At 35.6% G+C, this 23489-nt stretch overlaps 1 protein-coding gene across 3 annotated transcripts in view; it reads left to right on the forward strand.

Annotated features, from left to right (window-relative positions):
• The window catches only part of LOC138329541 (uncharacterized), a 35468-nt gene that overhangs the window by 2267 nt on the left and 9712 nt on the right, over nucleotides 1–23489 (forward strand). The window contains exons 3-20 of one of the 3 annotated variants that reach the window (XM_069276605.1): nucleotides 3418–3541; nucleotides 4102–4212; nucleotides 4456–4554; nucleotides 5410–5469; nucleotides 7152–7289; nucleotides 9610–9642; nucleotides 12925–13019; nucleotides 13668–13749; nucleotides 14077–14166; nucleotides 14827–14953; nucleotides 15225–15304; nucleotides 16792–16896; nucleotides 17342–17471; nucleotides 18278–18357; nucleotides 18600–18842; nucleotides 21828–21938; nucleotides 22260–22359; nucleotides 23239–23359. In XM_069276605.1, the coding sequence (XP_069132706.1) occupies nucleotides 3418–3541; nucleotides 4102–4212; nucleotides 4456–4554; nucleotides 5410–5469; nucleotides 7152–7289; nucleotides 9610–9642; nucleotides 12925–13019; nucleotides 13668–13749; nucleotides 14077–14166; nucleotides 14827–14953; nucleotides 15225–15304; nucleotides 16792–16896; nucleotides 17342–17471; nucleotides 18278–18357; nucleotides 18600–18842; nucleotides 21828–21938; nucleotides 22260–22359; nucleotides 23239–23359 (1929 nt within the window). Of the gene's footprint in view, nucleotides 1–3417; nucleotides 3542–4101; nucleotides 4213–4455; nucleotides 4555–5409; nucleotides 5470–5894; nucleotides 5912–7151; nucleotides 7290–9609; nucleotides 9643–12924; nucleotides 13020–13667; nucleotides 13750–14076; nucleotides 14167–14826; nucleotides 14954–15224; nucleotides 15305–16791; nucleotides 16897–17341; nucleotides 17472–18277; nucleotides 18358–18599; nucleotides 18843–21827; nucleotides 21939–22259; nucleotides 22360–23238; nucleotides 23360–23489 lie in introns of those variants that run through there. The other 2 variants (XM_069276607.1, XM_069276608.1) reach the window with 2 other exon arrangements.

The raw sequence follows: 23489 nt of genomic DNA on the forward strand, positions 1-23489 counted from the left end.
CTCCCTGCTCAGCTGATAGTGAGTGAGTCTTCGTATTTTGATCATTATGTAAATAGTCCCTAGCAGTATTTTTTCATAAATGAGTGGTCACATATGGTCACATGTTTCATACCTGTTCCCCAATCGCGTAAAACGTAACCCTGGGGTAAATAGCGGTTCTTTCGTGGGGCCTCTTTAGGGGTAAAATGTACCGTTGTAATGCATGTACAGTTAGAATGTAAACGCTAGTGCATTATCAAGCTAAGATTTGTTTCAATTAATCCATAATATTATGCTACCGGTCAATTCATACAGTTCTGATGAATATATTTATAGATTTTTAATTTGTAAATTTTTGTTCTGTACATGTTCTGGTAGTGTTATACACATACATTGTATATAGGATTTACATTGTAGGTTAATTGGTAAAATTGTATTGTATATGTTCTGATATACACATATACATATGTACATGTAGGTTTTAGCTTGTTCTTTAAATATATTTGGAGGACACATACAGTATTATTTCTGGTCATAATAATAAATAGTGTTTGTATATTTATTACAACTGTACCTGGTTCATGTGTATATGACAAACTTTACAGAGTTGAAATGTACTGCAGCCATGTATCATTTATAATTATTCTGAATTTTTGTTGGAACTATAGATAATGAATTTTGTATCTTTTTTGAAACAATATTTGATTCTATCAAATGCATCAGTGACACATTCACAACTTATAAAATGTTTTCTCTAAAATAAAAAAATAAAAACTGTAGAATGAACCTACATTTATTCATTTATATATATTTGAAATTGATCATTTCAATTTTTGTCATATTCAACAGATATAAAAAATTGTTGGTTCTTTTTTTCAGGCACCATGCATGCATAGTGACATGAATACAGAAAGTTCATCCCTTGGACCTGTATACAAGTGTATGTATACATATACATACAATTAGCATCATATGATGACTGAAGAATGTTGATATGAGTGCTCTTGAAAGTAAACTTTTCCAATATGGACCTATAAGATCATGAACAGAACATCTAAACAGTATTAATTTATTAAATGTTCCTTTCAACTGTAATCATTAAATAAAATTATGATGCAATACTTTTTCATTGTTTAACTTTGTAGAAATATTTGTTTATATTAGTCCTCTAGATCCAGTGATTATAATTCTTGCATCCATATGCCGGCCCATTTGTTTGTCAGGGCTTGTGAGATAGCTTTTCAATTACTTTTAAAATATAAGGATTTTTTTTACATATAGCAATATAGATACCATTGTCTTAGCATTTCTAAATTCTACTTTACAAGAGAGTAGACTCAACAAGTAAATAAAACCATAAAACTAGCAAGTTATCTGAAATGTTAAAAATCTTTTTGTCTGAACCAAATTTCACATTTATTGTCTATGTGTAACTTGTACATAGACCATTTATGTATTATACTGTAGTAACAGTGATTACAAACACATAGACTAAAATGTAGTATGTAGTACTATGAACATCTGTCTTTGATTTGAGTTCTAAACAAAAAAGTGGTACCTATTGGGAAGTTGTGACTGGGGCGGAGGGTGAAATACAGAAGAAATAGCTACACATGGAAAAAAGAAAGATATACAGTACCATATGGATTCAAAGTTGCTCCAAAATCAATGAGACTAAATAACCAAAAAAAAGCCATGTAAACCCCAAATATGCAATGACCAGATCAATGATAAAGCACGTCCTTCCACTTCCAGTTATCTGTAGCTATTTCTTCTATATTTCAAAACCCCCACTCAAGTTACAACTTCCCAACCTCATGATTCTTCTGTCTTTTAGCCCCCCCCCCCCCCCCCACCCCCAACCCCCGCCCACCAACACACACATACCTGATTGATTGTCATGTTATTTCAGGTTCCTATTCAGGTATTATTCCTAAAAACCAAAAAGGGTATACACACTGTGTACTCTCAAAGGAGGGGAACCACTTCATTCAAAAATGGAATTTACAATTTCATCTTAATTTTGAAATTTTCAATTTAATTATTAATTACTGGACTATTAAAACAGTATAGAACCCCTCGGCTACAAAGTACTGCGGTACACATTTCTCTTAATTAATTACTTTTCTTCAACTCAAGCATCTTTTTCTCCAGAGCACAAAAAAGAACAGGAAACAAGAGAAAAGGAAAGTAACATACATGTAGGCCTATATGTTTTCTGGAAATATATATGATGTGTTAATTCTCACAGCATAGGCCTACATGAATGTGAAGAATTAAATATTATCAATGTTTGAGAGAATTTCCTAGTTGTAATTCTATAGCAGCTACATGGAATGTACGTTTACATATATACATTGTACGATACATATACATCTTAAAAGTTTCTTTCCTTCCAGCTGGACATTCATGTCATCTCTCTCCAGAACTCAAATATTGCTTACAAAAAAAACAGAGACATAGATAATTTAATTAAATCTCTGCAAAAAACTACACGAATAATTGAACACATATATTGTACTTGTAAAATATCTATGTATGAGCTAATTTATTTTCACATCTTTGACAGCTACATGCATGGACGTTCTATGGAACGTTTTCGTGTGGTTTTAAATGGGAAATTATGTTACGATTATTTGTACTTAACCTTCATGATTCGGTTGATGTAAAAATACGACGAATGCGATGCTGCAATAATTGCCCCTTGCCGGGGCCCCATCTCTGCATCGGCCGAATATTTGTGTCGATTTCCATGTACAAGATGTTTTTATCGAAAAATTATTACAAAGCATTGTCATTAATGTAAGAATACTTCATTTGCATCAAATGTATCATCTCAAAACAACAATTTGCATACCGCATTAGTGGTTTATCACACGAAACGAAACCGACACGACTGAGAAACACATGTCCATGTTGACATTTCCACGCAGCCTCGTTTTCAAAGAGTTTGGCGAATTTATATTTAGAACTGTGCTAAATTTACACGGGGCTTCCCCAAAATTTCAATGGTCAAAACTGGACACCGTAAGCAGAACTTGACCATCATTATGGTATACAATGACTTTTGGAAGGCCAAAGAACGCATTTAGACTGGTTTCCTTTGCCCGACTATTCACTTTAAGTATATTATTATATAAAGCCTTGAATTTTAAAGCAATTTAATTGTTGCATTCATAAAATCAGCATTGCTCTTCAATACCTTTTATTTGCCTTTGAACTAATTAGCCTTGTAATTCAATATTTAAAACAAGTTCATGATGTTGATATTTTTCAATGTATATATTATATAACATGTTATAATACAATCAGCATCATTCTTCTTTGTCTCTTGCTTGATTGAGTGATTTTAGTTATTGATCTAAAGCTTATTGATCCTGTATTTTTTAATTGGATGTTTAAAACAAATTCATGCTCATATTATTTATATTTTCCTAGTCTATCCCAGCAGCAGAAACAGACCAGAGTAGAATGGGTCGTGGATGAGCTGAAGACATGTCAGGTCTTACCAGATGATGTTGTTGTTGATTCCAGACTTTTTGCTATGAGGAGTGCAGATCATGTATGTCAAATCCTTGCATTATACAAATGTACATAACCCCCCCCCCCCCCCCCCCCCCCCCCCAAAAAAAAAAAGAAAAAATTGGAAAAATGAAAAATGTTAAAAAATGTTTGTAACATTATACTTAATAGAGTTACTCTGTGGTCACTTGGGTCAACTCTATCTTACTCAAGGGTTGTAAGACATTACTTACTCTAAAAAATTATATGGTTACATTTACGTGGTGTGTGTAGCAAAACAATGGTATCCATTATCATTTATCAGTGACAACATCAATTATGACCCATTCCAACTATACTGTTATAATGCTTGCAATGAAACTGAAATGTGTTTGCATTTTTGTTTAAATATGAAAACAAAATAATGAGACATTTGCCTATCAAGTAGATAGATAAATCCCAACCATAGTGAAAGATTTTAGCTGGTCGGTACTCGACAAGCCTTATGCTGACCAGCTAAGATATTTCACTCAAGTAGAGACCTCCCCATCTACTTGACAAACCCACGTGGGATTCACTTATTCTATAACAATCAACATAACGGTTTGTTTTTGTTCTAAGGTATTTGACCTCCTTTGGCGACTAATCAGTCATGATATCTGGTTTGTGTGGGAGAGGGCAGAATACTTACAGCATGAAGACCTGGATGTCCTAACACAGATCCCATTCAAGGTTGTACAATTACAATGTTTGTTTGATAGTTATTGTATTAGCCAATTGTTATGTTAACTAAATAAATGGTCCATGTAGACATCATCACAAAATTAACTTTTTCAAGTAAATTAATTTACATTTATTTATTTATTTTTTAATTTTGCTATTTAAGCTTTAGCTTTTTGTTTAAAGATATGGCTGTTGTTTTCTGAGGCAGAGAGCATCACCTCAATGTTTATATTATTGTTAAACATTTTTCAGTGGACTCCTGAACCTCCTCCCAAAAAGAAGAAAAGTAAAAAGCCTAAGAAGTCATTACTATCAGGGTTTGGATCAGGGTCAGGAGCCGCAGATGATAGTGTAAGGCAGAAGTATTTCTTATACAGTGTATATATACACCTCCAAGATATTATACAAATTTTCTTGAACATGAATTTTCTGCATTGCATTCGTTACATAAAATGTAATAATCAAGTTATATCACTATTTCAATACCATGTCTAGAACTATACATAAAACTTAGATAATTGTTCACATAAATGATCCTTTATTATCAATTATTTATCAGATTCATCCCTAGCACCTTCATATTGTTGCATTTTATCATTAAGTCGATATAGCTACTTGCAGCAGGCAGCCATTTTTTATGAGGTAAAATGTACATGGTTGAGTGGTGTAATATTTGCCAGGAGGAAAATGATTTAGAGAGATGATTTAGAGACAAAATAAATAGACGAAGTTGAGAGACATGATCGAAAGATGTACAGATGAGAGACATGAGTATAGGGAAAGGGGGTTTAGAGGTTGAGAAGGACATTTTTGGAAGGTGGGGCAAGTTGAGACTTGAAGAGACACAAATCATAAATATACCAACATTGGTGAGTGGCATTGGTGGGACTTTGTTGTGACATGGTTAAGAGACATATTTTGAATACATAATTAAGAGATATTTATCATAGTTGACAGTTGCAGAGACATGGTTGAAATACGTACATAGAAGGCATGCTTGGGAGACCTGAATGAGAAAATTACTGAGATAAAGTTGAGTGATTTAAATTAAAGCGTAGTCAAGAGATTTGGTATAGAGACAAAGTATGAAAGACATGGTGAATTAAGAGACATTGTTGGGCTAAGTTCTGTGATTTTGACCATTACTTTACAGATTTGCCATCCTTTACAATTTATTTATTATTTATGACTTACATTCCACTTTAGGGTACTTTAGACTCCATTGATCTCAGCACATGTTCACCATCACCAATACCTGATGTTATGGTTTGTCTTCTCTCCTTTTATTCTCTTTTCTGGGTTTATGGTATACATGTATATTTCCCTTTGATTGTCTTCATTCTTCCTTTGTCCTGAACTAATTCCAATCTGGGTAAATGGTATACATTCATGAAACATTGCCGTTTTCTTCATTCCTCCTTCATCCTAACTCCAATCTGGGTATGTGGCATACATCCCTAAAACAATGCCTTTAATTTTCTTCATTTCTTCATTGTTCTATCTCCAATCTTTGAACCCAGTATATAATAAACATAACATTGCCTTGGATTCTGATTGTTAAAAAATTTGCCTTCCTTTTCATAATCAAAAACATATATTTCTTTGTTTTCCTTACCTTTTTTCATCCCTTTCCATTTCTGCATGGGTTTTCAGCTATTCCTAATTGTCTGTTAATGTTCTTTTTCCAATAGAATCTGACCTCTACTTGGTATGGGGAATATTTTGGTTGTGGCTTTAAGGAATGGTCATGCATGTCTGTGGCTTATTAATAAATAAAACTGTGATTACGCATCAGTTTTAATATCGTGGAAGTTGTTATTAATATGCCTGTCTTACATCCGTAACCAGAGAATACTGGTTTTATTTCATTAACAGACTAACATCAATATGTTGATTCTAATGTATCTTCTCTCTTACATATTAACACAATGATTATAAGGCCAATTCAAATTGAGATTATTTTTATCAATGAATTAAGAAAGTAGTCAGAAGTCAATATTATAAATGTAACAATTGGTATCTGTCATAGTTAATTAAAGTATACCAGTGAGAGAAACCTTTATGATATTCTAACAGTAAATTTTGCTAAAAGTTTAATTGATCAACACTTACTTAGTGTATGTCAAGAATGTACAAGAGATTTGTTAAAAAGGGAATTCCACCGTAACTAGCATATAATGTGTTCAAAACTTGTTTACTTAGTTTAGTTTCTCTCATGAGTAATAGAACTAATACAATTTTGTGAGAGAGAAAAAAAACCAAAGATATATTTTGTCCATGTACTTCAAATTTATTTTTAACTTCAAATAGAATCAGCTATACAGGTTATATTACTTACCAATTATCATTCTTTTCATTTGATTTATAGGTATTTATGATTTTGCAGAAATTGTCAATAAATTAACTTGACTGTGAATATAGCAAATAGCAAAATTAACTCCCAGTTAGAAATAATTTTAATTCAATATTTTAGAGTGTCTAAAAAATTAAAAACAAAATTTTCATTGCACTATATTTAATGCATAAATTTTGATAACTATATATCTGTGTTGCATGGTTTTGTATTATATGAATAATTGAACGCCATGAAGTTTTCTCAATTATAACACCAGATCATGTTATATATCAGCTTCTGTTATATATAAAAACAACATTGATATGGAACAAAAATGTCAAAATTAGATTTATTATATCACGGCAGGTAGAAGTTTAAGAAGACATTTTGAGCGAATCAATAACTATACATGTTGAAATTCTTCCATTGCTAATTCTCAATTTGATAAATCTTTATTGATTTACTGGATTGTTATTGTTTTAAAGAACACATGTGAAAGACTTTTTTGTACATTTTGTATAATCAATACAGGTGAATTTGTGTACCGTAATGTACTAGTAAGACTAACTAAATGTGTTTAATAAATTGAATGATTTTGTGTGAATTTTTCCAGCAAGATGATATAATGGAGGACTGGGTTAAATTTCCAAACGCTGAGTGGGTTAAAAACTTCAAGAAGAAGAAACGAGAGCCTGGGAACTATCCCAGTCCTGATGAATGTATCCTAGAAATGGTCAACTTCCAACTCAAGGTAGGCGACTGTCACTTCTCCGTCACAGGGGACTTCTGATGTTGTCAAGGACACCATATTGTACTTATTATCTGGAAAAAGATTCAACAATCTTAAAAGTATTGGATACTATAGTGAGCATTGTTAACTGCATACTGAGTTTTGCTTTGCAAACTGATTTTAATCAATTGAAATAATTAATGTTGCTCACTCTGGCTAAAATAGTTTCTATACTGCTTATTGACGCATAAAAACAGTTAAAAAGTAACATTTTAATATTAATACACAGTATTTTGGTAGTTCAGTAATCATGTACTACAGTCCATGTTGATGTTAACGTCAAGAAAAGGGGACAACTGGCAGGGTGTCAGATTATAGGGGCATGGCATTTGCCAGGTTATTGGGGCATGGAATTAGGTTATATGGGCATGGTATTAGATTATAGGGGCATGGGATTAGGTTATAGGGCATGACGTTAGGTAATAGGGGCATGGGATTAGGTTATAGGGACATGGGATAAGGTTATAGGGGCATGGCATTAGGTTATAGGGGCATGACATTAGGTTATAGGGGCATGGGATTAGGTTATAGGGCATGGCGTTAGGTTATAGGGGCATGGGATTAGGTTATAGGGCATGGCATTAGGTTATAGGGACATGGCATTAGGTTATAGGGGCATGGGATTAGGTTATATGGGCATGGCATTAGGTTATATGGGCATGGCATTAGGTTATAGGGGCATGGATTAGGTTATAGGGGCATGACGTTGGGTTATAGGGGCATTGTGTTAGGTTATAGGGACATGGCATTAGGTTATATTGGCATGGGATTAGGTTATAGAGGCCTGGCGTTAGGTTATAGAGGCATGGGATTAGGTTATAGGGCATGAAGTTAGGTAATAGGGGCATGGCGTTAGGTTAAAGGGGCATGGCATTAGGTTAACGGGGCATGGCATTAGGTTATAGGGGCATGGCGTTAGGTTATAGGGGCATGGGATTAGGTTATAGGGGCATGGTGTTAGGTTATAGAGGCATGATGTTAGGTTATAGGGGCATAGCATTAGGTTAAAGGGGCATGGGATTAGGTTAAAGGGGCATGGTGTTAGGTTATTGGGGCATGACGTTGGGTTAAAGGGGCATGGCGTTAGGTTATAGGGCATGACATTAGGTTATAGGGGCACGACGTTAGGTTATAGGGGCATGGCGTTAGGTTATAGGGCATGGCATTAGGTTAAAGGGGCATGGGATTAGGTTATAGGGGCATGACGTTGGGTTAAAGGGGCATGGCGTTAGGTTAAAGGGGCATGGTGTTAGGTTAAAGGGGCATGGGATTAGGTTATAGGGGCATGGCGTTAGGTTATAGGGGCATGGGATTAGGTTATAGGGGCATGGGATTAGGTTAAAGGGCATGACATTAGGTTATAGGGGCATGGGATTAGGTTATAGGGGCATGGCATTAGGTTAAAGGGGCATGGCGTTAGGTTATAGGGGCATGGCATTAGGTTATATGGGCATGGGATTAGGTTATAGGAGCATGGCGTTAGGTTAAAGGGCATGACATTAGGTTATAGGGGCATGGCGTTAGGTTATAGGGGCATGGGATTAGGTTATAGGGGCATTGCATTAGGTTATAGGGGCATGGCGTTAGGTTATAGGGCATGGGATTAGGTTATAGGGCATGGCATTAGGTTATAGGGGCATGGCATTAGGTGATAGGGGCATGGTATTAGGTTGTATGGGCATGGGATTAGGTTATAGGGGCATGGGATTAGGTTATAGGGGCATGACGTTGGGTTATAGGGGCATTGTGTTAGGTTATAGGGGCATGATGTTAGGTTATAGGGGCATGGTGTTAGGTTATAGGGGCATGGTGTTAGGTTATAGAGGCATGGTGTTAGGTTATAGGGGCATGGCGTTGGGTTATAGGAGCATTGTGTTGCGGGAAAGGGGCATGGTGTTAGGTTATAGGGGCATGGTGTTAGGTTATAGGGGCATGGTGTTAGGTTATAGAGGCATGGTGTTAGGTTATAGGGGCATGGCATTAGGTTATAGGGGCATAGCATTAGGTTAAAGGGGCATGGCATCAGGTTATAGGGACATGGCATTAGGTTATATGGGCATGGTGTTAGCTAGGTTATAGGGGCATGGTGAGACATTAAGAGAACCCAAAATTCTACAAAAGATATATAAAAAGATATTTGACATTCATGATCAAGGAACATTTTTATATATGATGAACCTCAATATCTAATTCTCTTGAAATATGTACATGTAACTTTTGTGATAATTACATGTATGTAAACAACATGATCAGTTGTTGATTTGTTTATTTTTGTTTACAGACAACAAGAGATGGAAGGAATCTGACTTGTCATGTGAGTATTACTGAATACCACATTTATTACAGGTCTAAAGACAGAATCCCCATCAATACCAAATATGGACAACATTTCACTGACTATGATGATACAAGGCATTAGAATAAATTAGTTAAGCTTAGACAAAAATCCTACTGACTTGTAAAATTACTAACAGTATAACTTAATATTATTCTTATAACTCCCTAGTTTCAGGTTTACTATAACTTCACTATTCCTCGATCCTTTTTAAGGAAGCTACATAATCAAATGGTACTGTAACATCAAGCTTCAGACAGGTAAAATATGTGAACAAACATTTTCCTGAACCAATTATTTTGTAGAGTATACACAATAGTGCCTTATATTTTCCTAGAAAACAACATATTTCAATAAAGTGTAGTTCTTTTGTGTGAGTTCAGTTTTGCATGTAGATCAGGGACGTGTACGTCAGTTACTTTACAAGGTTATCAACGTGTGCCGAAAAACTACACAATTTTTTTTTCAAATTGTTCTTTGCGAATATAAAGAATGCTACAATTGTAGTTATAGTGCAAAAATCTGTAAATTCGATGAAGTGAAATGTTGATTACAGCAAGTTTTCTTCCCTGAAGTGGACCTGAAATTTGACATATACGTTACCTTTTGATCACATGCCTTCTACACTCTGTTAAAGGTGACCTGACACATAGTTAAAGTCACACTATACGTAACTATCAACAAAAGGTCAAGTTAGATTTGACCCCGATATTTTTAGTATTTGTAGATGTAGTTGAAATTAAGTTATATCAAAGAGTATTTATTTTTATTTCTTAATAATATTGGTACGGCAGTTGTTGTAAGTTGAGACTTTTAAACATGTCTTCATTTTAAACTGGTCTCTATAGAAGTCACGATCATTGCGGAACGGAAGTCGGAAAGTTCATGACCATTCTCAGAAGATTTCGGACAGTCATTACATAGTTATGGTAGTCACATAACATTCTCGGCAACAACGTTACAAGGTCGGCTAACTTTGGCTTCTTTGACTAAATGGGACCCACCTAGAGATATCCAATATTTATTTGATTTTTATCAAAAGTTTCCGAATCGTTATCATCCATATTGACTTTGATTTAGTCATGTCTCTCCATGATTTACAACAGGATTTTTTTTCAACATTCTTCTAAATCACAAAAAAATTAAGACAGATACGGATATTGGGACTTTAATGTACCTATTATTCTATGAATATTTTTAGGAGGATCCATGGATTGCTTTAGCAGGAAATGGTATGATCTTCACTGAATATGTTGCATGAGTCTTCAGTATTGATGCATGATGATTGTTTTGTGAATTTATTTTGTACTTTCCGAATATTTATCAAAAGTACACTTCATGATAGTATAATGTATTGTGAACACACAGACAATGTACCATTACAGTAAGTAATATGGATAGTATTTAAATAACTCATTTGTCTACGATTAGTCCCATCTTCCAGTGATTGGTCTTATCATACTCGCACGTTGTCAATATTTTCACTATCTCAAAATTCTCACAATAAGGTAGGTACGTTTCTGCACAGCTAGTGTGAGTATTGTAAGAATGTACTAAAAGTACAGTAAAACCTGCCATTGTAAACACCTCTGTATAAAGACCACTTGCTTAATAAGACTTCTTTTCAATGGTCCCATATGAACAATTTCAACACAGATCAACCTGTGTAATATAAAGACCACCTGTCTATAAAGGTCATTTTTAGCTCACCTGGCCCGAAGGGCCGGTGAGCTTATGTCATGGCACGGCGTCCGTCGTCCGTCCGTCCGTCCGTCCGTCCGTCCGTCCGTCCGTCCGTCCGTCCGTCCGTCAACATTTCCTTTAAATCGCTACTAGTCATAGAGTTCTGCATGGATTGTAACCAAATTTGGCCACAAACATCCTTGGGGGAGGGGAAACAGAACTTGTATAAATTTTGGCTCTGTCCCCCCCGGGGCAGGAGGGGCGGGGCCCAATATGGGAAATAGAGGTAAATCCTATAAATCGCTACTTGTCCTAGAGTTCTTCATGGATTGTAACCAAATTTGACCACAAACATCCTTGGGGGAGGGGGAACAGAACTTGTATAAATTTTGGCTCTGGTCCCCCAGGGGCAGGAGGGGCGGGGCCCAATAGGGGTGATAGAGGTAAATCCTTTAAATCGCTACTTGTCCTAGAGTTCTGAATGGAATGTAACTAAATTTGGCCACAAACATCCTTGGGGGAAGGGGAACAGAACTTGTATAAATTTTGGCTCTGACCCCCCGGGGGCAGGAGGGGCGGGGCCCAATAGGGGTAATAGAGGTAAATCCTTTAAATCGCTACTTGTCATAGAGCTCTGAATGGAATGTAACCAAATTTGGCCACAAACATCCTTTGGGGAAGGGGAACAGAACTTGTATAAATTTTGGCTCTGGTCCCCCGGGGGCAGGAGGGGCGGGGCCCAATAGGGGAAATAGAGGTAAATCCTTTAAATCGCTTCTAGTCATAGAGTTCTACATGAATTGTAACCAAATTCTGCCACAAACATCCTTGGGGGAAGGGGAACAGAACTTGTATAAATTTTGACTCTGGTCCCCAGGGGGCAGGAGGGGCGGGGCCCAATAGGGGAAATAGAGGTAAATCCTTTAAATCGCTACTTGTCATAGAGTTCTGAATGGAATTTAACCAAATTTGGCCACAAACATCCTTGAGGGAAGGGGAACAGACCTTGTATAAATTTTGGCTCTGGTCCCCCGGGGGCAGGAGGGGCGGGGCCCAATAGGGGTAATAGAAGTAAATCCTTTAAATCACTACTAGTCATAGAGTTCTGAATGGAATGTAACTAAATTTGGCCACAAACATCCTTGCGGGAGGGGGAACAGAACTTGTATAAATTTTGGCTCTGATCCCCCGGGGGCAGGAGGGGCGGGGCCCAATAGGGGAAATAGAGGTAAATCCTTTAAATCGCTACTAGTCATAGAGTTCTGAATGGAATGTAACCAAATTTGGCCACAAACATCCTTGGGGGAGATGGAACAGACCTTGTATAAATTTTGGCTCTGACCCCCTGGGGGCGGGAGGGGTGGGGCCCAATAGGGGATTTAGAGGTTAATATTAAAATTCCTTCAGAAAAGAAACAATGAACCTGTATTCAGAACATTACTTGGCATTACAAACCAGGTGAGCGATACAGGCCCTCTGGGCCTCTTGTTCCCTCTGTCTCTTGGATGGTCTTTATAGACTGGTGTATATTTATTTGAATGACAGTAAAATGCTAAAATATTCTGTATTTGGTTTCAGACTATCGACGACTTTGTTGACAGTAGAGTGTTGTGTGCCCTGGTTAATTCCTTTGTACCGAACACCTTCACTACTGACCTGCTCCTCAATGACAGGTAAATATGTCTCTGTTACACTCCTCATTATAAAATGTTTTCCTACATGTATCACTTCCTTTACGATATCTGCATCCTCGATGTACCAGAGGTTACTTTCACTGTCATTATATATACCCCTGGAAGGCTTTGTGTGCGACAACAGATGAGACAGCTGAGTTAGTTTGGTCATTTGAGGCCTGTGATTTTTCAGGTTAATTTTTTTTTACTTCATAGCCTTTACTTTTGCTATGACATAGTCCAGGGGTGGACATAATAGCAGTGATAGTAACCCCTGGAATATTGAGTATGATATAGATATGGTGCTTATCCACACTTCAGCTGACTTTGAAGTACTTTGTTTTAAATACACAATGTAATTTACATTACAATAATTTACAGAATGTTTATATCAGTGTTGTGAACAGTTTCTGTTTGTTGCTCTATTCACAATTGTATATTGCATGCTATGTTATTTTATAAAATGATACTATCTGCACCACAGTCCTACAGTATTTAACACTTACTTCACTGACTTTGGTCTGCTTGCCTTATCATACCTGTGTAAGGAACACACCATCTTTATATATCAAGGTATATCATATAATTATAATGAATGATTTTTTCTGCCTTGTTGATGTTGTTGCACCTTGTTTATGTATTTCCTAGATGGACGATAAACCTTGCTCTGCGCACAGCAGAAAAAATGTTTTACGCTGAAACGCCTTTTGACTCGGAGGATTTAGTTGAGGTATAAAATAGAATGTACAGTAAACTAAAAAGGATCATTGTAAGCAGCCAGTCACCTTGCCTGTATAGACAACAGTAGTATATTACGTGTGCATTTTCTTTTATAACTTTTCAAAGCGTAATTCATTAAACCAATAGGTCAATTAATAAGTATCATATGAGTCTTGGTCATAAAAACTTTTAAAGATAACTAATAACAAGTAAAAGTTAATTTAGTAACAGAGCTGGTGAGTGTTAAGTATAAGTCTAATCATTTTATTTTTGGTACTTCTTTTACAACTTGTTTTTGTTTTATTAGAAATATATAAAATGATGATGATATTTCCAGGCTGATCCCACTGCTGTGTGTTCCTATTTCTGCTTTTTCCTGATGATGGCCTACAAGTATCGCCAGTGTAAAGCTGCTGTCAGCCGAGTGGTAAGTTTGATTATATACTGTGTATGCATATAAAAAAGCTGTTGCATCAGAATATTTGTTCTCTCCGGAATTGTAAGATAGTTAAGGCTAACTTATAATAGTGTGCATTTCAAAGTACATTGTATATGCTAATGTTACATCCTGACAATACACATTATCAAAAAAATATGAAGCTCAAATAAATTATTGGTATGTGTAGAAAAGACAGCATCTTCAATATAATTATAGATAAGAACAATAGTTTTATTTGTAATGATGTATATTGATCAACATCTTAGATGGGAGTCCAGTACCAGGGTTACCTATGATAACATTGTACAAAAGGGGAGATAATTTGCAACTTTTGTTTTGGTACTTCAAGTTCAGAGGACATGTCTTATTTTTTATTTACTTAAAGAACAGAGGAATAGTTTATAGCAGAACTAGTTCATTAGTTCATTTTAGGGAGAGTTAGTAAGAAGGGGAGAGAAGTCAAAGTCACATAAGGGGAGGTAATAAGAAAGGTAGAGTAGTCTTAATCACACAAGGGAAAGGTTATAAGAAGGGGAGAGAAGTCAAAATTACTTAAAGGGGAGGCAATTAGAAAGGGAGATAAATCTAAATCACATAAGGGGGAGGTAATTTAGAATATTTGATTGGATATCGTAATTCTACCATCAGGATTACATCAGTATGCTGATCAGGGAATGTAACCATGAGATTAGCAAGTTCCCAGCCATAGTGTCAAACATGCAGGAACTTCAGCGACGGAAAGAAGTCAAGAATGAGATTGAGCAGCACAAACAAGGTAACATATACCTCTGTATGTCGGACAGTTCCGGTAGAATGTGTAGGATAAAAGAAAGTTTACTATTTCACTATTAATATAGTACTGGTACATGCACATGCGGCCATCTGAGAGCAGTATTTGCTATTACTGCTTTAAATATCAATATGTATGTTCTTGAATTTTCCAAAACATTGTAGTGATATTTTAGGACTTTGTGGAGTTTAGATACATGTGTATTAATCATGATTTGTTTCCATGTTGTCAAGACTGAAGTATTTTTTTTTTTTAGCTCTGGACAAGTTCAATAACAGATTTGATATCCCTTACTGTAAGAAGTGGCTGAACCATGTTGAATATGTACAGAATGAGGTGAACATAATAACATTTACTTGTTTTAACATTGAAATAACATATATTGAACACTGATCGGTGTATTTACCTAAATTAACTGAGTCAGACCGTCTCTATAAACTAACTCAGAATGTTAAAATAAACACATATTATATTATGTGTTGAATCGGTTTGATCAAATCAATGAAAATAATTACAGTAGAAATATTCAAATTGGTACAGTAAAACCCCTATAACTCGAACTGCAAGGGACCAGGTCAATAGTTCGAGGAATACGGGGTATTCGACTCTTCCGAGGTTGGTCAAGATCGACAGTTAAAATGTCCGGTTTCAAAATATGACAAACAATGCACGGCAATGACATTTTAATTACCCTATCTTTCAGCATTTTGGATTTCTTTATTTAAGTGTTGTATTGATAGCAATATCAAGTTGAAAAAATGTATAACGTAAATTTAGCGTTTGGAAAAGCTAATGAGAAAGCCCTAAATCAAATGTCATTCACATCAGAGTAAGCGCTCGTCATCTAGGTTAATGTACAATATCCATATTGGTCAACAAGGAATACATTTTCTATTATTTAATTATCCCAAATTATTTAAAACATTTACAAAATACATACTCACAATAAAGTTATTAACCAGCATATTTACGGACATAAGGAATGATATCTATAGATGTCTATTTAGTATTTACGAGTAAAGTTACAAAATACAATTTACATGAAAAGATACGGAACGCTCTGATAAAATGTACTTTGCAAATATCGTTTGATATCGTTTACATCTTTCGGCAAATAACATTGTATTAGCCTGTCGAATGAAACCAACGATGAAATTTAAAACAAAAATAAACTTTTATAATTAGGCAGACGTCAGCAATATCTTCCGCCTCTTTTGTCATTTCACAATGCGTACTTTCTATTAACACGGATCAACAACTTTCGTATTTACAACGAAGATTATTACGAGAGAAACATTAATAACTTAATGCCTTTTCTGAAATATTAAATAAAGTTAGCATTAAACAACGGCTTGCGATCGTGTAGGTAGGTAATAATGACACCGTTAATCCCTTAATTACCTAAAGGCTTGACACGCCAATTGTATAAAAGACAAGATCGTGAGCAATTATCCATGTTGGTCGGTGCAGTCAGGTGTGACACAGGTAAAAAAAAATCTCAAGGGCCGAACACCTGTTCGACGAATACATGGGTAAATACTATGTATTTGATGCAACGGGGACATATTTCTGTTCGAGGAATAAGGGGTATTCGACGAATAGCTGTTCGAGCTATCCGGGGTTTTGTTACTTAGATTATATAGAGAGACGGTCGGGACCGTACGACCAGTTCGACGAATAGGGGGTATTCGAGGAATCCGGGTTCGAGTTAGAGGGGTTTTACTGTATTTTATTATGGAAGCCATTATCTGCTTGTATTATGATGTTTAAATTAACTTCTGGCATTAAAAAAATAACATATCAGAATATTAACATGTATTTAGGTAAGGCGTCAGATCCGAGAGAAGATGAAGAGTCGGTTTGACATGATAACAGCTCCCAGAAACATCACAGTGAACGACATGTGTCTGTCTTGTGTCATCAACCTGGTAAGTTACAATGGAAATAAGTCAAACCTAGAGGGTCATTTATCATTGGGACTTCATCTGCCTCTCATCATAAATAAAATAAGGTTCCTTCATATATATATATATATGAAGGAACCTTATTTTGATATTTGGAGGGTATGTTGTTGCATTTCTAGCACTGAAAACAATTTTCCTTATACAGTATTACATTGATAAAGACTTTTTTGGTCTGGACCCACATGAAAACCTTTTATTGTAAGTGTTGAAACAGAATACCAAAATGTTTGAACTGTAAATTGTCCTGAATATGTCATCTTAGTTTGTTTAAGGCATTATCCTATATTATCTTTAGGTGTTTAGGAAAGTAAAATTCATACTGAGAGTCTCTTATATTGAAACATGTGGAATGTGTCTAAACTATTCTGATGTCGTTGTGACAAACTAATGAAAATTATTAATTTTGCAGACACTGACAAATGGCTCTGGGTTTTACCTGGCGAGTCACAAGGAAGTTTTGGGAGATGGGAGAAAAGTTGTGCTGAGAGCCAAAGAAACTGGAGACTTCATTGATGATTTCAGCAGTGGGCGGACAAGAGGTAACTTACTGGAATATACATATAATTTAAACGTGGACATATTCCTGTTGGTAATATTCTGTATATATGTACATAAAAACTGTTGTTAAAAGTATAAAAGAATCTATCACAAAAATAATACCACAGTAAAAGTTTTATGCATAAAAGTCACAAAATTAATCACCTTCAAAAATATCCACGTTAACAGTACATGTCAAACGTAAAGTAATGTTTTGTCTTCAAATGCATTTTATGTTGATAAATGTTCACTTGCATTATGAATTATAGTACAGATATAACTTGTCACCGGATGTCACTGGGACCATCATATTTGGCATCATAAAGGTTTTATGTACTATAAATAAAGAAAGAGAATTTTATACAATTGTGCTGGTGTAGCAGCCATTTCTTTCCCCCTCTGATAGTTTCCCCGGGGAAAGAATAGGCTAGCTGATTATTCCCCCACCCCCCTAGTTACTTTTATCCACCGGAAAGAATTGGCAAGTTGATTCTTTCCCCGGGGAAACTTTCAGCAGGGGGGGAAAGAAATGGCTGCTACACCGGAATACACGTAGATCAGGATTAATATCATTAGACAAGGGTTTGTTTTGACAAGTTATACTGTGTATGGTTTTGGTGAGCAGACAGTGTAGGAAATGTGAATATCACAGTCTGACTGTCTTAAAGGGGGTGATCATTGAGCTGACAGATTTCTTTTTAATTGTAATTATTTAGTCTAGAGTGTGAATAACTTCATTCTCTTTCATAAGACCTCCTAAAAGCTTGACATTTGATGTAAATTACATTAATTTCATTGTTATTTTCAGGGCCGACTGTAAGAGAGATTTTAAAAGTAGCAGATGCTGGAGTAGTTGAACTTTATCCAGACAACTACCCAGACATTGAGGTAATCATTAAATATTGAACTGCTTTCAGTCATAAACAGTTATGGGAGAATGAAGGTTGTGGGTTCCATATAGAATTTTTTGTTATCCAGTTGGCATTCATTATTCCATAACTGCCAAATGAAAATGATTCAATAGTTATATTTACATTTTGATTAGGATTAAGAACCTTTTACAGACATGATAACGTTAGAGATCAGTGTGTAGTAAACCTTAACTACAGCCATGCTTGTTTGGGTTACAGATATTTGTGGAAGCCCAAAGTCGGAACAAACTCCTAAAGGCTGGTACCGTGTTCCTGTATCAAGTCTTTCCTGGTAACACCACAACCTGGCAGAGACTCTTCATTAAATCAGCCAGGGAGAATGAATTTGAAACTGTTCAAAAGATGATTGTGTTTTTTCAAAGTAACCCATCCTTCATTAATGCCAAGGAACCAAAGACAGGAAATACAGCCCTACACTGGGCCTGTAGGAATGGCCTGTTTGTAAGTATTCAGCTTTATAACTTAGCATCCTACATAAAAATAAACAGAGGTCGTCCAACAAAACGTCACAGGAATTCATGTTTGTCCTCACAATTAGCATACATTCCATTCAATTTTGTTAGATTTGACATTTTGTTTGGATCTTTTTTGTCAAATTTTAAGATAAAAATAAGACTACCTTATCAAGAGTCTACATTTCAAGTGTGAAAGGTCGTGAACCTTTGTTATTTGAATGTGATAGGGTGCCCAGATGGGTAGAAATGGATAAAAATAATGTAGATAAAACACTCTAAACGTCCAAGCACCTGTTCAACAAATAGATGGTTTAAATACTCTGTAAAAGAAAGGGGATTATTTTTGTACAAATAATAAGGGGTATTCGACGAATAGCAGTTTGAGCTATGTCAGATTTTCTGACATGAAATATACAAGGGACACATGGTGTGTTTGATTAGTTGTTTATTTTCCTACAGGACATGGTGTGTCTGATTAGTTGTTTATTTTCCTACAGGACATGGTGTGTCTGATAAGTTGTTTATTTTCCTACAGGACATGGTGTGTCTGATTTGTTGTTTATTTTCCTACAGGACATGGTGTGTCTGATTAGTTGTTTAGTTTCCTACAGGACATGGTGTGTCTAATAAGTTGTTTATTTTCCTACAGGACATGGTGTGTCTGATTTGTTGTTTATTTTCCTACAGGACATGGTGTCTCTGATAAGTTGTTTATTTTCCTACAGGACATGGTGTGTCTGATTAGTTGTTTATTTTCCTACAGGACATGGTGTGTCTGATTAGTTGTATATTTTCCTACAGGACATGGTGTGTCTGATAAGTTGTTTATTTTCCTACAGGACATGGTGTGTCTGATAAGTTGTTTATTTTCCTACAGGACATGGTGTGTCTGATTAGTTGTTTATTTTCCTACAGGACATGGTGTGTCTGATTAGTTGTTTATTTTCCTACACTACATGGTGTGTCTGATAAGTTGTTTATTTTCCTACAGGACATGGTGTGTCTGATTAGTTGTTTATTGTCCTACAGGACATGGTGTGTCTGATTAGTTGTTTATTTTCCTACAGGACATGGTGTGTCTGATTAGTTGTTTATTTTCCTACAGGACATGGTGTGTCTGATTAGTTGTTTATTTTCCTACAGGACATGGTGTGTCTGATTAGTTGTTTATTTTCCTACAGGACATGGTGTGTCTGATTAGTTGTTTATTTTCCTACAGGACATGGTGTGTCTGATTAGTTGTACATTTTCCTACAGGACATGGTGTGTCTGATTAGTTGTATATTTTCCTACAGGACATGGTGTGTCTGATTAGTTGTACATTTTCCTGCAGGACATGGTGTGTCTGATAAGTTGTTTATTATCCTACAAGACATGGTGTGTCTGATTAGTTGTTTATTTTCCTACAGGACATGGTGTGTCTGATTAGTTGTACATTTTCCTACAGGACATGGTGTGTCTGATTAGTTGTACATTTTCCTACAGAACATGGTGTGTCTGATTAGTTGTTTATTTTCCTACAGGACATGGTGTGTCTGATAAGTTGTTTATTTTCCTACAGGACATGGTGTGTCTGATTAGTTGTTTATTTTCCTACAGGACATGGTGTGTCTGATTAGTTGTTTATTTTCCTACAGGACATGGTGTGTCTGATAAGTTGTTTATTTTCCTACAGGACATGGTGTGTCTGATTAGTTGTACATTTTCCTACAGGACATGGTGTGTCTGATTAGTTGTTTATTATCCTACAAGACATGGTGTGTCTGATTAGTTGTTTATTTTCCTACAGGACATGGTGTGTCTGATAAGTTGTTTATTTTCCTACAGGACATGGTGTGTCTGATTAGTTGTACATTTTCCTACAGGACATGGTGTGTCTGATTAGTTGTTTATTATCCTACAAGACATGGTGTGTCTGATTAGTTGTTTATTTTCCTACAGGACATGGTGTGTCTGATTAGTTGTTTATTATCCTACAAGACATGGTGTGTCTGATTAGTTGTTTATTTTCCTACAGGACATGGTGTGTCTGATTAGTTGTTTATTTTCCTACAGGACATGGTGTGTCTGATTAGTTGTTTATTTTCCTACAGGACATGGTGTGTCTGATTAGTTGTTTATTTTCCTACAGGACATGGTGTGTCTGATAAGTTGTTTATTTTCCTACAGGACATGGTGTGTCTGATTAGTTGTTTATTTTCCTACAGGACATGGTGTGTCTGATAAGTTGTTTATTTTCCTACAGGACATGGTGTGTCTGATTATTTGTTTATTTTCCTACAGGACATGGTGTGTCTGATCAGTTGTTTATTTTCCTACAGGACATGGTGTGTCTGATTAGTTGTTTATTATCCTACAAAACATGGTGTGTCTGATTAGTTGTGTATTGTCCTACAGGACATGGTGTGTCTGATTAGTTGTTTATTTTCCTACAGGACATGGTGTGTCTGATTAGCTGTATATTTTCCTACAGGACATGGTGTGTCTGATTAGTTGTTTATTTTCCTACAGGACATGGTGTGTCTCTGATTAGCTGTATATTTTCCTACACTACATGGTGTGTCTGATAAGTTGTTTATTGTCCTACAGAACATGATGTGTCTCATAAGTTGTTTATTTTCCTACAGGACATGGTGTGTCTGATTAGTTGTTTATTTTCCTACAGGACATGGTGTGTCTGATTAGTTGTATATTTTCCTACAGGACATGGTGTGTCTGATTAGTTGTTTATTTTCCTACAGGACATGGTGTGTCTGATTAGTTGTTTATTATCCTACAAGACATGGTGTGTCTGATTTGTTGTTTATTTTCCTACAGGACATGGTGTGTCTGATAAGTTGTTTATTTTCCTACAGGACATGGTATGTTTGATCAGTTGTTTATTTTCCTACAGGACATGGTGTGTCTCTGATAAGTTGTTTATTTTCCTACAGGACATGGTGTGTCTAATTAGTTGTTTATTTTCCTACAGGACATGGTGTGTCTGTTGCTGGAGAATGGTGCTAATGTTGACAGTAAAAACTCAAACAAAAGTACTCCACTGTTTGCTGCTATTGAAGGACTACACAGAAGGATCTGTCATGTAAGTCGGAGAACAATGAAATCAGTCAGATCAGGCTCCAGGATCATCAACTAATTATAGACTTAAGGTTAGACTTGGCCAATCAAATATAACGTAGCATTTCGTAACGCAATTTTTGATTGGCTTAGTCTAAACTGAAGATAGTTTTATAATTAAGACTGTTTAATGATCTTGCCATGTCAACTGAAAATAATGATTCTGCTGTGAGATACATACGAGATCACATTATTTCAAATATTTCATTGGCTGATATTTTCAGATAAATAAATATCTCTGGGCTGATATTATGTGTAACTGAACTTTTGCATCTTTTTTTCATAGTTGCTGATTGAATGGGGCTGTGATGTACATTGTAAAAATGTCAAAAATTTGACTCCATTTGAAATGATAAAAAATGACGACTTCAAACACTATCTGATAGGTATGTACTTATAGTGTCCTACAAATATTATTTTAAAATTAAACAAATTCTGTATCATTTACAATTATTTTATCACTTTCAGATATATGTATGTTCTTCCTCCTGATACACACATATTTGGGGGTGACTACCGCCTACCATTTTAACTATTGCAATACTATTGCTATTTGGTAAAATACTATTGCAATAGTTTAACTATTGCAGACTACAATTGCAATAGTATTGCATTCTGAATTATATTAAAATCCAGTCGATGAAATTACCGCCACGACGTACATCTAGTGCAGTATTGGTTTAGAGTTACTTCCCTTTACCTGCTAGCGTCAGTACTAACTCCAACGTAATGAAGGTCGTGATTGAGAACATTGTCAGGGTTTGCAGTTTGATTAAATAGCATGGAAAAAGTAACATTTTATCTTGACTGTTCATTGGCTTATCAATCCTCTGTGAGTGCATGATTTTTAGTCCAAGTGACAGAAAAAATGTCTGACAATTGAAACTATTGATAGTTTGGTGTACTATTGGTGATTGTTATCGACTTTTTGAAATTGCCATTGATTGATCGAGTTGAGATGCATACAATCTCAATATATTGATAGTCCGATGTATTGTTACACCCCTACACATAATACAAAGCAAATCAAAGGATGTTGTGACCATCATTGATGATTTACCCAGAAATTAAAAAAGTGCACAGAATGACAGGTTTATTACTTTTGCGAATAGTTAGATAGTTATTCATTGGTTGAATTGAATGACTGGACAACACATCATACATGCATATGAAGTTAATACACACTATATGATTGCGCAACCTATTTTCTATAGTAACTGTTATGGTTACTGAATTATCCTATCAACAACTTTGTTTTGTTACAGAGTTATATGGACATTATTCTGATATTGTACCCAAGATCATGGAAGGTGACAAGGCACTCCTGGATGATGTCATACATAAACACGCCACCAAAGTGAAGCAGTTCTGCAGCCTTCGTAGTAGGTCAGTATGAAGATATATATTTGTCAAAATCAAACTAAGTTGACTGAAGTTGGCAGCACCTTGTTAAAATTTTGAATAATTTACAGTATAGTGAAAAGTGTAGCATGATCAGGACCAAATAAAGACTTGA

This window comes from Argopecten irradians, chromosome 8, assembly GCF_041381155.1.
Source record: "Argopecten irradians isolate NY chromosome 8, Ai_NY, whole genome shotgun sequence".
NCBI lineage: Eukaryota > Metazoa > Mollusca > Bivalvia > Pectinida > Pectinidae > Argopecten > Argopecten irradians.